The sequence below is a fragment of the Homarus americanus genome, unplaced genomic scaffold, assembly GCF_018991925.1.
Source record: "Homarus americanus isolate GMGI-L3 unplaced genomic scaffold, GMGI_Hamer_2.0 scaffold14467, whole genome shotgun sequence".
Classification (NCBI taxonomy): Eukaryota; Metazoa; Arthropoda; class Malacostraca; order Decapoda; family Nephropidae; genus Homarus; species Homarus americanus.
In genome coordinates this window covers 5,079,459-5,094,089 of record NW_024733734.1, presented here as the reverse complement: position 1 = coordinate 5,094,089, position 14,631 = coordinate 5,079,459, and the positions used below count along the sequence as shown (strand labels likewise).

Below are 14,631 nucleotides of genomic sequence, written 5' to 3'. Positions count from 1 at the left end.
CAACTCCTCAACATCATCATCATCCACTTCCAGGCCCATGGAATTGCCCAGACACAATTTCATGAACAACAGCCTCTTCTTCTAACTGTTCGAAGCCTTCAAAGTCTCTTTGAAGGACACATTCAGGCTACAATGGCCTCCAAGCAGCACAAAGACACCTCACAGTAACCTCTTTCCAGGCTGAGGTAATTAAAAAAACAGCATCTGCAATATTGAAGTGACTCTTCCAAAATTCCTTCAAGCTAACATCACTGGAAGAAGTGGACGCAAAACATTTTCTAAACAGTGCCTTTGTGTACAGCTTCTTAAAGTTAGAAATTACCTGTTGATCCATGGGCTGGATGAGAGGTGTTGTGTTGGGTGGCAAGAAGTGCACAGTGATGAAGTTGAACTCCTCTGGCAATTCAACCATCAAATTAGGAGGGTGGGCTGGTGCATTGTCCATCAACAAAGCTTTCAGTGGAAGATTATTCTCCCTGAGGTATTCCCGAACACTGGGTCCAAACACCTCAATCACCCACTCAGAGAATAAATTCCTGGTCACCCAAGCCTTTGGGTTTGACCGCCACATAACACCAAGGCGGGTCTTCCTAATGTTTTTGAAAGCTCTGGGGTTTTCTGCATGGTACACAAGGAGTGGCTTTATTTTGCAGTCACCAGAAGCATAAGCACAAAGAAGGAGGGTAAGCCTGTCTTTCATTACGGCGGCCAGGACAGCTTCCTCTTGGTAATGTATGTACAGCTTATAAGTATTTTTTTTCCAAAAAGTCCAGTTTCATCACGCTGAATACTTCAAGGAGAAACAAAGTCGCCTCTTTAATAACATTCAAAAATGGTGTTCCTAAGCTGCTTCCTTTATCTAAATAGCAGCATCACCATGTCTCACAACACTATGTAATTTATTTCCTCCTTCTGAAACCAGTAAACCACCCCTTGGCACCCCTAAACACTGGCATATCACTACTACTTGCACTGGGAGTCTTGGCTTTAAGGTTCTCAAACAATTGTCTGGCCTTCTCACAAATTATAGCTTCACTAATGCTATCACCTGCCATTTCTTTTCCTTTATCCACACTAAGAGTAAATTTTCCGCCTCCTCAATCACATTACACCTTGCTTTGGCTAAGTCTAGAGATTCCTTAGCCACTTCAAACAGTTTTCAACTCCTTTATTCTTTAAAAATCGCACATATAGTCGATTTAGCCAGATCCCATACTCATCACTAAGTTTCGCAATGCTTGTTCCAATGCTTTTTTTATGATTTCTTTTCCTAGATTCAAGAGACATGAGCTTTACTGCTGGACTTTATCTATTGTCACAATTGTACACTCTAGAAACAAAAATATTTATCCAAATAACTCTCTATTTCACATCAAAAGACGAAATTTCAAATAATAATAGTGGTGCACTGGCTACACAATGAGATTGAAGATGGCACCTGGACGCTTGCCAGGGGTCGCGTACAACAATATTCATACCAGGTGAAGTAGTCCTGTATTCATCCGTCATGGAGTTAAAGCTATATAGCATTCTCATGATAGGTAAAACCGTTCGTTATAGGAATATTCGTAGTAGGATCCGTCATATAGCATACCCCACTGTACATAGAAAATCTGAAATGGGTGCCTTTTTCTTCTCAGCACCACAAAACTCACTTTTAAGCTTGAGCCATTTTAAAGTGAATTACAAACAAAAATTTGTCAGTATACAGCAATCACCGACGTTGGGACTCGTAAGTAATTTGAAAAATTTTGTGCTAGCATGTCAGTATGTCCGGGTGGTCTTAAGTCAGGAGAAGGTATACAGCTAGACCGACTTACGAACGGGTTAGGGAACCCAACCGAAGTTCGACGAGATAAAAAAAAAAAAAAAAAATTAACATTTTTAAAAAAATAAATAAATAAAAAATCTACAATGAAATACAGTACACTAAATGTAAAAAATAATGAGGAATGGATACAGTACAGTAAAAGTAATAAATAATGAGGAATGGATACAGTGTGACTGAGCACTTACCTAAATGTATCACTAATGCACACGGGGTTGGTGTGACTGAGCACTTAATTTTTAAATGTAGTCAGCTGAATGCACACGTGGGCCCCCATAATTTTCATTTACAGGATAATATGGAGACTATATTAATTCTTCGAAGAAGCAGAGGAGGAGACAGGGCTGGTGTGGGTCATCAATGCCGCTTATCAGACAGGTTTATGTACTGTGAAAAACTTGCTGGTTGAAGGTATTGGGATCATCTGAGGAGTGAAGAGGCAGCACACCAGGGGGCATGAGGAGACAGCACTGGGGACTTTGAAATAGATGTCCAAATTTCAGACTGCACAGTTTGCTTTTTCTTTCATTATAAATTCTATAGTAGCAAGCAAGGTATCTTGGATCGCTTCTGTCAACTTTAAGTATAACGCCATAATTTTGATCCATGTCATCAAACATTTGCATTGCTTTTATTAATTGTAGCAAATGCTTCTGCCATTTGTTTCACTGAAACTTTTTTTGGGGGTGCAGTTTTCTTCTTCACATTTTGTATCTCTTTCCTCTGCAATTCTTCTGCATCTAGTTCAATAAGATCCTCGTTACTGAGCTCTTCTTGCTTACACTTTCAACCAACTGTCCAACACCAGTTTCAATTTCTAACTCCAGCTGTTTACCTAACTCCACTATCTTGTTACTAATATCCAAAATAACTTCATTTTCATTAAACTTTTGAACTGTGCACATATCTTTTTCAGGATTTTCTTCCATATTCCATTCATGCAATGTTTTGTAACCTGATCCCATGCTGTGTACTAATGTTCTTATACATGACAAAACGTTGTACTCCTTCCAAAAACTCTCTGAGTGTTTTCACCTTCAGTAGCAGCAACAGCCTGAGCCGGTTGGTCAGTATAACACACGCTTAGTTGTTAATAGCACCTTGATCCATGGGGTTGATGATAGAGGTAGTGTTAGGTGAATGCACACTACCTAACATCAGGGTGCATATGTCGCCCAGGTGTGTGTGGGTGTCCGGAGCATTATCCAAGATGGCAAAATCTTGAATGGAATCCTTTGCTGCAGACAATACTCCTTGGCTCTTGGAATGAAACAAGTCATGAACCAATCCTCAAACAGTACTAGGATCATCCAGGCTCTCTTGTTACTGCGATAAAACACTGGCAGTGTGTGCTTGCTGACATGTTTAAAAGCCCTGGGGTTCTCTGAATGATAGATCATGAAGGGCTTTAGCTTGAAACCAGCAACATTCCCCCCAACAGAAGTGTAATTCTGTCCTTGAATGCCTTGAATCCGGGCATTGTTTTTGCCTCTTTGTGGATGTGTGTCCGCTCAGGCATGCGCTTCCACAATAATCCAGTCTCATCCACATTGAATATTTGCTCAGGCAAATAATTCCCTTCCACAATCACATCATCTAACTCCTCCTTAAAAGCGTCGGCAGCACCAACATCGGCACCAGCTGCCTCTCCACTCACCTTAACATTGTGTAGACTGTAGCGTTTTTAAACTTATCAAACTACCCATGACTTCCTGTAAAGGTTTGCTCACATTCATCTCCTGCCTGCTCCTTCAGGCTTTGGAACAGGCTTCTTGCTTTAGCCTGTATGGTTAGAACGCTTAAGGGTACACGCTTCTGTATCTGGTCTTCTATCCATATCACCAATAATTTTTCCATATCGTGGATAGGACCTTGTCTTTTCTTTGATATTATAGTTCCCTTTATAGGTGTTGTTCCTTTCACTACTTCATGAATACGTTCCTTGTCCTTCAGAATAGTGGATATAGTCGAGTGTGAGAAACCTAGGTCACGTGAGATTGTTGCTACTGTTTTTCCATTCTCATGCTGTGTTATTATCTTCAGTTTCATCTCAAAAGTAATTGCCTGTCTCCTTTTCCTTGGAGCACCACCAGCACTCTCACTTTTACGCTTTCCAGTCATTGTAAAGTCAATTAAATACGATAATAACGAAAGTTCACAGCGCGATCAGTATAGGATACGATAGCCAAACACAAACAAAGCGCTCCACTGAGTGAGTGTACCCACGAGGCGACCCGAGACGTGCCTCCCTCTCGCCCGGGACGGAAACGTTTCGGTATACAAAATGCGCGCGTCATTTGAAAATATTTTTGGTCACGACGGTAGCAGTCGTATGTCCCGTACGGACATATAGTCAAAGCAGGTCGTAAGTACCAATGGACGTAAGTCCACGTAGTCGTAAGTCGGGGTCTAGCTGTATATACACAGTACTGCATATTTTCTACTTATAACTAATTAATATATAGAAAAACAAAAGTAAAATATCTAATATAAAATTCAGACCTTGCCAGCCTTATCCAAGGCGACGGAGTGGAGGCCGCCCGCTGCAATAGCAACAATGTCAGTAAGGTTAGGCACAACAGCTGGCCGAGTCTTCTCATCCACATCTGGTCCTAAGCCAAGCTGGCCAATGTCACCCATACCTACTGTCAACACCACACCATTCTCCACGTTAGGGGCCTCCAACTTCACTATGTAAAAAGAAAAATACACAATTTATTAAAGTTTAACACAAAAATGAGCGATTATTAACGAATTTCCCGTTATAAATGAAACTGGATAGAATGACTCATGAATATGTCCACGACAGGCTTGAGGCTTTGGAACCCTGGGAACCCTTAAGCTACAATGGCTGTCATCTGAGCAAATACCACAGCAGTAGGTTAATAATGATGGATCCTTCCTAGCATGTGGTAAGCTTCAGTGAGGACCCTGAGTGACCTTATTCCATGGTAATCAAAACTGTACAGTACTGTAATGAGCTACAGACAAGGCTGAACAGCTGTAAAAATTTGGCAAAGATGACTCGAATTTATGAACTCTTAAGCATGCAAATAGACAAACCCAAAAGATCAACATTCTTTGTAAATCTTCATTTTGCTTCATGAAATATCATTCATAGAGCAATAAAGGTACAGTATCTCAGTGGTCACTGGGGTAAGTTAGTTATTGGAATATAAATGGACTACAAGATAAAAAAGTTGATACAGTATAGCTATGAGAGATTATTGTAAACCAAACCAAGATAGAGTAAGGTAAAAGCCCAAACGGCTAGTAAGCTGATAAATGGCGAATGATAAAAAAAATACTGTACTGTACTGTATAAATAACACGGTATAGATGATGTAAGGACATATATAATATGAAGTATTGTATGATAATACAGTGTATTGAAAATAATATGAATAAATTATGGTACAGTAGAACATCTATTTAACGCGAGATACATTCCAAGAGAGGTCGCTTTAAATCGAATTTGCACTAAATCAAAGTGTTGTTTCAATGGAATAATTTAGTTTGGTACTTGAAACACAAAATATTAAAAAAAAATTTATTAACTAATAAATATGATAAAAATATATGGCATAATATATATGGAGCAAGCACTCCCTGCAGTCAAGTTGAGAGCTAGATGGTACTGTTACTGCATGGTTCTGTACTGTCTGCTGCCTTGCATCACTGCCCCCCCCCCCCTGCCCTGACTCAGAGTCTACCCAGATGCACCTCAGCCCATCTCCTAGAATAAACAAAACATTTATTTTTGTAGTACTGTATTATGCTAATTTTCTTCTCGTTGAGCTTGATAGTGCAGACAGAGCTCTCCGATAGTCCAAATTGGCGCCCCACACTTGAAGCACCACTTCCACGCTGAAGTGCTTCCAGCACCTTGTTTTTCTGCTCCGGTAAAATTGCTTGCCTTGATTTCTTGGTCTTTGGGGTAGTTAATGATGCAGTAGCTGGCCTCTTGGACATAGTGGCGATGGTTGATGCACGCGGTGGAAGGAGATAGTGTCACACAGTATGTCCGATCACAGGAGCGTCAGCACGAGAACTGAGGATGCGAGAGGGTGTGGGAAGGCGTCTGGTGGGAGGGTGGCTGGCAGCCTTGTAACGTGCCCAGAGAGGCGTCTGGTGGGAGGGTGGCTGGCAGCCTTGTAACGTGCCCAGAGAGGCGTCTGGTGGGAGGGTGGCAGGCAGCCTTGTAACGTGCCCAGAGAGGCGTCTGGTGGGAGGGTGGCAGGCAGCCTTGTAACGTGCCCAGAGAGGCGTCTGGTGGGGTGGCAGGCAGCCTTGAGAGTGGCAAGAGGCAAACTTGGGAGGGTGGCAGGCAGCCTTGGTAGAGAGGAGTCTGGTGGGAGGGTGGAGGAAGCCTTGTAACGTGCCCAGAGAGGCGTCTGGTGGGAAACATCAGGCGCGAAACTTAAAATAGTATTTCCATATGACGCGCGCCAAATTTGATTTGCGCAAAATAGGAAAGATTCGCTTTAAATTAATACGATATCCTTAATTGTGGGTGTCGCTTTAAATCATTAATTTTAAATTGTTTCACGTTAAATTAATGTTCTACTGTAATTCAATTGAATGAGATAAAATTATATTGCAATGTAAATAAAATACAAGGAAATAAGAATGGCAGAGTAGCCTCGCATAAGAACATAGAGGTGCCCCTCATTTTGTGCTACATCATTTAATGCAATTTCACAATTAGCTATGTGAAGACCCTATTTCTACCACCCTCCCACTTTGTGAAACTTAAGTTAGTATAGATGCAACTGGCCAGGTTGGTTATTCAAAGTTCATGCAAAAAGTGTTAGCACACATAGACTCTGCTATGTACTGTAGCTCGAATGTTTGAGGCCTTATGGAAGCAGGTGGGCTGATGAGTAAGTAACCACTAGAGACAGCCCATATGCTCCCTTGCTCACTGTCACATTGTTGTGAGGAGTGAACCTACAATACTCTCACCTCATCCTGCAGTGCACTGTGGATCCCTTAACCTCTCTATTTATCCATTCATGAAGCAAATGCTTGACTAAGATGTTTATAAAAAATTATTGTACAGGTATTTAGGTAGAGATAAGACAACCACATACTGTACAGTACAGTAGCAGTGAACAAGTTACCCATCAAATTTTCTGATAACGTTAATACCTAACTTACTTTTCATTTTTTTTATTTCCGGTGAATCCTTTGTTGGCAGTCCACGTTTACGACCTCTCCCTTTGGGTACTTTAGGTGAAACTTCTCCATTGACCTTCACCTCCTGAGTTGCTGCTTTAGCAGCTGATCTTGATCGTACCATTTTTTAAATCTGAAACATTAAGTATTATTTTTAATAAACATTTTATTCTATTTTCTGCCATGTTATTACACTTTACTGCACAGTATTTCCAATAATTTTATTAAATTTTTATTCGATTTCCAACTATTCTTCAGTAATTTTATTCTACTGTATTACTATTTTATTACTTTTATTCTATTTCCAACATACAGTATTTTATTGCACTTTTATTTTATTTTCAACTATTATACTGTACAGTATCAGTCGACCCTCGTTAATTCGGACCCCTTCAATCCGGATTTCGGATAATTGGGACAAAATCTGAACGAACTTTTTTTTTTTTTTTTTTTAAGATGTGTAGGAAAATTACCTACGCGGACCTTAAGCTAAAATGCTGGTCCACCCACTGCTGGGATAAAACACCAGCGTCTTTTTGGTCAAATGTAACATCACCACTAGTGTGGGGGAGGGATGCAACTTTTAGCTTCAGACATGAAAAATATTTACCATTTACTGCCAGTAAACAATGGAAACGTAAAATTTGTAATGAAAAGTTGTGCAGTTCCTTCAGCAAATGAAGCTCACCAACTTACAATGGGCTAAATTACCTTACAACGTGTTTTCAGTAGTCCATGTTGAAGTTCTTAGCACAGGCTAACTTATCATATCTTATACGGTATCACAGTTCTCATTGATCTACAAAAAATACCGGTAATAAAAACCTTTTTGATATTTCACACTTAATATAATACCCGGTAATCTACTTCAACCTCCTATTGTTTACAACGACACATGACGCACCACCAGCTGTTGAGTATCAGCTACACGGTACACGTGTTTTTCGAATCGTTTTCAGTTAAAAAACTGTTACATCACATGTATATTTTACCTTAACTGTGCCTGAATGAATATATTCTCGGAAATAAATAGTAGTTTTGCTGAAACTTGATGTATTTTAATGTAAAATAGGATAAAATACATGACGAAAACAAAAGACTTTACCTAACCTTCCGTTGTTCTAGAGAAGTTATTCGTTTTTTTAATAGTTTTTGGTTAAAATACTGTTATATTACAATGGTATTCTATTCATACTGTGCTTGATATAATGCATTCACGGAAATGTAATATTTTTGCTGAAATGACGTAGGTATTAGTGGAAAGTGGGATAAAATCGTGACGAAAACAATGACTTTCGCTTTCTTTCGTTCAAAAGATGTTACCGTAATTGCTTTTCGATTGGTTTTCAGTTAAAAAACTGTTGTATTACATTAATATCCTATCCTAATTGACTTGAATAAATACTACGATACCATATTTCTGAATATTTTCATTAAAATTCATCCAAATCATTTTCCTTGTCATCGTCTGCAGCACCAAACAGCTTCTCCCAGTCCTCTGCTTGAACAGGGCTAGAGGGTACGTGTTTTTCGAATCGTTTTCAGTTAAAAAACTGTTACATCACACATATATTTTACCTAAACTGCGCCTGAATGAATATATTCTCGGAAATAAATAGTAGTTTTGCTGAAACGTGATGTATTTCAATGTAAAATAGGATAAAATACATGACGAAAACAAAAGACTTTACCTAAGCTTCCGATGTTCTTGAGATGTTATTGGTTTTTTTAGTAGTTTTTGGTTAAAATACTGTTATATTACAATGGTATTCTATTCATACTGTGCTTGATATAATGCATTCACGGAAATGTAATATTTTTGCTGAAATTACGTACGTATTACAGTGGAAAGTGGGATAAAATCGTGACGAAAACAATGACTTTGAAATATAATGCAATATTAACCCCTAAATCGGTTAATTCGGACAATTGGCTAAAACGGACACCCTTTCCCCCCTATTAGTCCGAATTAACGAGGGTTGACTGTATTATACTTTTAATATAGTATTTCTAATAGTCCAGAGTGCAGAGGGTGGAAGAGTAACAATACAGTATAGTATACAGAATGACTTGTACGTCTGGAAAGCAATAATGAGAAATAGCAAACTTCATCATCAACTAACAAAGTGAACCAGATTCCTTTGTATGATTCATTACTATATTATCATCAATCTCCTCTCTTTGTTTCTGATTGTATGCATGTATTGTAATGTGTATATATGTGTGTGTGTGTAGACACACACACACAAAACACATACAAATAAATAATAATGGGAAAATCATCACAAATAATCAGAAACAAATTTATAAAAAACTTGAGTCTACCCTCAAGTCCGTGCTTTAATAAATAAAGCACGGACTTGAAGGTGGACTGTCACATTTTAATAAATTTGTTTCTGATTATTTGTGAGAGGATTTTCCCATTATTATTTATTGCAAGTGTTTTATATGTGTGTCTACACACACACATATTTACAATACAGGTAGAGGAAATTACTCTCTAGAATGAATGGCTTCCTGTCCCAGCCGCAAAAATGCCGGCAACTTTAAAACTACCCACAGACATAGCTGGGTAGATCCAGTGTCATCCGCGAATAATAGAGGACCGCGAAATAAAAATACGTGAATTTGGGGGGGCTGCTGTACCACTGTCTTGCAGAACTTAAAGGTGAAGCTGATTATCAGTGGCCATGACTATGTGGCATACAGTAATCTGGTTATCATCATTGTATATCTGTTTATCTGTTCTAATGAAATCAGGTGGCAGGCTGTCAGACATGAGTTCAAAGTTGAGCTGAGTTGGGTGGTGTAGTCTTTGAGCTTGGTGATGTCTGTTACCTTGTTTGACAATGCTGCTTGATTTAGGCAACTGGTGGGCATTAGGGTGGCTCTGTTTGTAGCTAGTTAATTCCTCTTCAACTATTTGATCAACCGAGGTGAAGTTGTCACGTGCACATTGCTCTTTGACAGCTACAGATACTTTTGTTGTAGCAAGAAGGCCAGGTGGTTTAGGGTGGTTGTGAGCGCCTAGACCTGCCTTAAATGTTGTCCCTCGCTGAATTACACTTGCTGGACACTTGTTATTCTTCTGGCAGATGCTGCAAGTCCAGTACGTGACAGACTCCTTTTCTTTTCTTACTGTGTATGTGTAACCCTCAGAGTTGTGCAATCATAGCTTTCCCCGGTTTGTACCAGTGGGAACAATTACCCAAATAGCTGGTTGATCATCCGGAAGGTTTTCTGGGATCGGTTCATCTTGATGAGATGTTTCTTGTACTGGGGTAACTGGCTCAATAGGAAAATTAACTGTGAATGAATTGTAAACACTAGTAGAAGACTCATCCAAGAGGAGGTCAATAGCAGCAGGGCAAATGATCCACCTTCCTTTAAATGTTTGCCTATTTGCCTGTACATATCCTGGGTGATGGTTGTGCCACACTTCCTGTGTCTCCACTGATGGCAATAATCACAGGAGAGAGCCTGCTGCCGTGATCGTACTTCCTTGCCACACCCAGAACAAAACTGAATACAGCTTGTAGAAGCCAAGCCGAGTTGAAAGGCAAGCTTGGTGTTGTCGGTGGCAGTACTCGGCAGCTACGAGTGTGCTTCTTACGAGAGTTAAGAGCGCCCATATCAACTTTGGTAAGGTTGGCCAGTTAGCCATGAGACAATTTCAACCAGTCTTACCACCAAAATAAAATTCAAGTAAAATGCACATTAGTTAACTATTGGCTAATAGTAGTCACCAATAAATGTTTTTGTTAACATGCAAGAGGCTATGTGGCCCAGTAAATCTGGGCATATCAAAAACATCAAATAATAAAAAAGTTTTTAATTAACCGCCAACCGTTTCCATCGATAATTGCCAGTTGTTTACAGTAATCACATGACAGCCTGACCACAACCCGTGCTGAAGAATGAGAATGAGAAGGAGGAGGTGAGAAGAAGAATGATAATAAGAATGAGAAGAAGGAGGAGGAGGAGGAGGATGAGAAGAAGAAATCACCTTCATTTGTTCTGTATTTTGATTATTTACCACCGTTTTAATCGATTATTTATTAGTTTTCTTTATTAAATAATTCATATTCATGTATAATAATAACACAATAATTCTTGAGTCGTCTGTAAACGTGTAATTTCTATTCGTGTAAAATAATAACTAACAATTTGTCACTAATACCAGCGACTGTTTCATTACGAAACCGTTATTGGCGACAGAACGGATTTGATATTGGTGACGAAATGGGGTGTATCCGTTTAGACAATTCTATGACACTTTTCTTCTATAGCATTTCTTTCAGAAAAATCGCAATAAATTATTGGAAATGTTCATATTTTTTTCTAAGCTCTTGTTATTGTTACCATTGTCTCGGAGCGCCTGTGTGTTCGTTTATTGGTTACTATGCTCATAACATATGCACTAGAGTCTGAGACTTGTACAGTTGTTCTTTGGACATTGACTGGTGGATATGATTTTGAATCAACCAATCAGCTCGGTATAGACCCCCTGCCGAACCCACCTTCCCCTCAGTCGGAGAAAGAGCAGCCAGGCAGTGCAACCTGTGGATGATGAAGACAAGGATCTGATGACCCCCAACTCAAAAGTCTTCTGAGTCTAATTAAGGTAAGGTTTAGGTGAAAGTAATCAACAGCAGAAAAAATGCTATAGAAGAAAAGTGTCTTAGAATGGACGAGTTGTTGGTTCCGAGAAAACACAAGAAATACACTCTGCCACATTCGTAGAGTGATACTGTATACAGCTCCTCCCCAACTTACGACGGGGTTAGGGACCCAAATCCAGGGCGTAAGTCGAAAATGCTTAAATAATACATAGAAAATCTAAAATGGGTGTCTCTTATTCTTCTCAGCACCACAAAACTCTCACTTTTAACCTTGCCAGTCATTTTAAAGTGAATTACAAACGAAAATTTTGTCAGTACACAGCGCAATCACTGACGTTGGGACTCGAAAATACGTAATTTGAAAAAATTTTGGTACGACTGAGGCAGGTCGTAAGTGAGGGTGGTCGTAAGTTGGGGAGTACCTGTATATAATTTGTAATAAAAGTTTAAAGTCATGCTATAAAAAGCAAAATAATTTTATTTCTCTAAAAACAAGGCCGCCATTTGCAATATATGAGGAACCCTTGTTTCATCCATTAGATGTTTTATCCTAATAGGTTGAGCTTGGAAATCTTCCCTTTCATTTTTTCTTAGGAACTCAGTAGGAAAAAGGATAACATCCTCATCAGAAAATACCAATAATGATGATTATTGGAAATTTAAATCAGTTCACTGATTCTCATACCTGTTGCTATTGCTAGAAGGAAGGCTGCCTTCTGGAGCAATCTGTCCCTGTTCAGATTTATCTTGTAATTAGGCCCCATAAGAAGTTTAGTAACTTTTTCCAGAGACCAATGTGGGATTCTCTTGGGGCGAGGAGGCCTCTGAATGAAAAAGGACAATCTTAGCATTTGATAAATCCTTGGGTTCAAAGTAATATTAAAACCCCAAGCCAGATGGTCAACCAATGCTGATTTATAAGATGCAATTGTCGATCCTTGAAGGCCTTTAACTCTGAACAGAAATTCTAAAAATTCTATCACAACTGTTTCCGATAATGATTCTGGAGTTGTTAACTTGATAAATTGTTGAAAAAGATTCCAAGCTTTCTCATATTGAATAGAAGTTTGGGGTCTATGACCTGCTAATACTTGGTTAGCTATATTGGGATTACCCAACAACCTATTTAAACTTTTTTGAGAAACCCCAAGCGTGAAGAGCCAAGGATATCTCGAACTGAGAATGTAGTACCTGGTCTAGACATCCTTGTTGCAATTGTAGCGGATTCGAGCACCAAGGTTGTAGGATTCAATATGGTGCAATTAAGAGGACCTTGCCTCAGAAGGATCTGAGTTTGTGAACCACTTTGGGCAATATTTTCACAGGTGGGACAGATAGATTGAATTCCAAAGGTTCCAATCTAAGAGTCGGGCATTTCCGAAAAGATTCGACCCCTCCAGAGATGCATAAAGCGGCATCTTGTGATTTTTTAGGGAGGCAAACAGATCTATCTGTGGAGTTCCAAACTTCTTCACTAGACTCTTGAACTTCGATACCTTTAGGGGCCATTCTGTTTCTGTCGATACTGGCCGGAGATGGGACAGCGCATCTGCCCAATTGTTTTGTACAACCGGTATATAAGTTGCTTTGAGGTAAAGTGTTTGTGTTACACAAATACTGAAAAATTTTTCTGACAGTTGTAGGAGGGGCCAAGACCTTGTTGGCCCTTGATGATTGAGATAAAACACTGCTGTTTTGTTGTCCATGGCAAACAGGATCGTCATATTTTGTAAATTTGGGTTTGCCGACAAAAAGAATAGGACCACTGCTAATTCTTTTATATTTATGTGTTTGTCCCAAAGGAAGTTGCTCCACTTCCCTTGACTGAATTCCCCTTTTGAAGAATGGTATCCCCATCCTATTTTGGACGCATCCGTACAAACGACCAAACCTGTTTGAGGCGGAACCCAGGGAGAGGGACCGATTAGATACTCCAACTTTGTCCACCATAACAGATGATTCTTTATCTGAATAGGGAGAGAAGCAGCAACATTTCTGTTTCTGTGAAGCAACTTCGAGCCCTGATGAGATAGTTGCTTTTTCCTTAACTTTCCCAATGGAACCACTATTGTGGCAAAATTCAACAGACCCAGAAGTTTTCCCAATCGTGCCAAGAAACCTTGTGCTTTACACAAAAGGCTTCTACTTGGTTTATCACATCTGTTACTTTTGCTTCTGGCAGACTGACTGACTGCTGATTTGTATTCCAATGGAGACCTAACCAATCCAACTTTTGACATGGTATTAAATTTGATCTGACCTGGTTTATCTTTAAACCAAGGTTTTGAAATAGTACTAGTGTACGTTGGGTCGCCCTTTGACAATTTTCGAAAGAGTTTCCCATTATCAGCCAATCGTCTAGATAAGCAAAGGTTCTTATGCCCTCCTTCGCAAGGATCTTTCTGGGGATGTTCGCCCGTTTTGTAAAGACTTTTGGCGCAATTGTCAGGCTGAATGGCATCATGACGCTCAGCAATGTTACAGTAACTAGGTATGTTAATTCCTTACCTCAGTGAATTTTTTTTTACATAAAATAGTTCATTTAGAACATTTTATTTAGAGGGATCATCAAGATCTCTATTTGTTGCCAATCAGGGGCACAGACATTATCCCCCGAGTAATAACTTAAGCGAAAATTTCTACGTGCGCACTATCACCCGGCAGGGTTGACAGTGCTGAGTCGCTAACATAGCGCTCTATTGGCAACAGCATTCACTATTACTCTAGCAATATTTATTGGGTTGAGAATTCCACCCTGAATTGTTCTCATATAACCCATATAAGGATGTAAAGTCCATTTCAACATAACTCTAGATTGCTAGGAAGACCGGAAGGTCAACATTCCGGAAGGAACGCTAAGTCTAGCAGCCTTGCTAAAGTTCTCCTGGAAAGGCTGAACCCGCTACTGAGGACATCAATAAAATAAAGTTATGGAGAGAAAAACTCAAATCCGGTCTTTATGCTGAGAGCAATTAGAAAACCGAGGGCGGAAGCCCAAAGGTT

At 39.5% G+C, this 14,631-nt stretch overlaps 1 protein-coding gene across 3 annotated transcripts in view; it reads right to left on the bottom strand.

The window, feature by feature from the left end:
- LOC121869947 (regulator of chromosome condensation-like) overlaps positions 1 to 14,631 on the bottom strand; it is a 77,586-nt gene that overhangs the window by 40,851 nt on the left and 22,104 nt on the right. For all 3 annotated transcript variants that reach the window (XM_042371539.1, XM_042371538.1, XM_042371540.1), the window contains exons 2-3: positions 6,989 to 7,139; positions 4,331 to 4,518 (exon numbers count right to left, since the gene is read on the bottom strand). In XM_042371539.1, coding sequence (XP_042227473.1) covers positions 4,331 to 4,518; positions 6,989 to 7,130 — 330 coding nt within the window. In that variant the 5' untranslated portion in view covers positions 7,131 to 7,139. The remainder of the gene's footprint in view (positions 1 to 4,330; positions 4,519 to 6,988; positions 7,140 to 14,631) is intronic.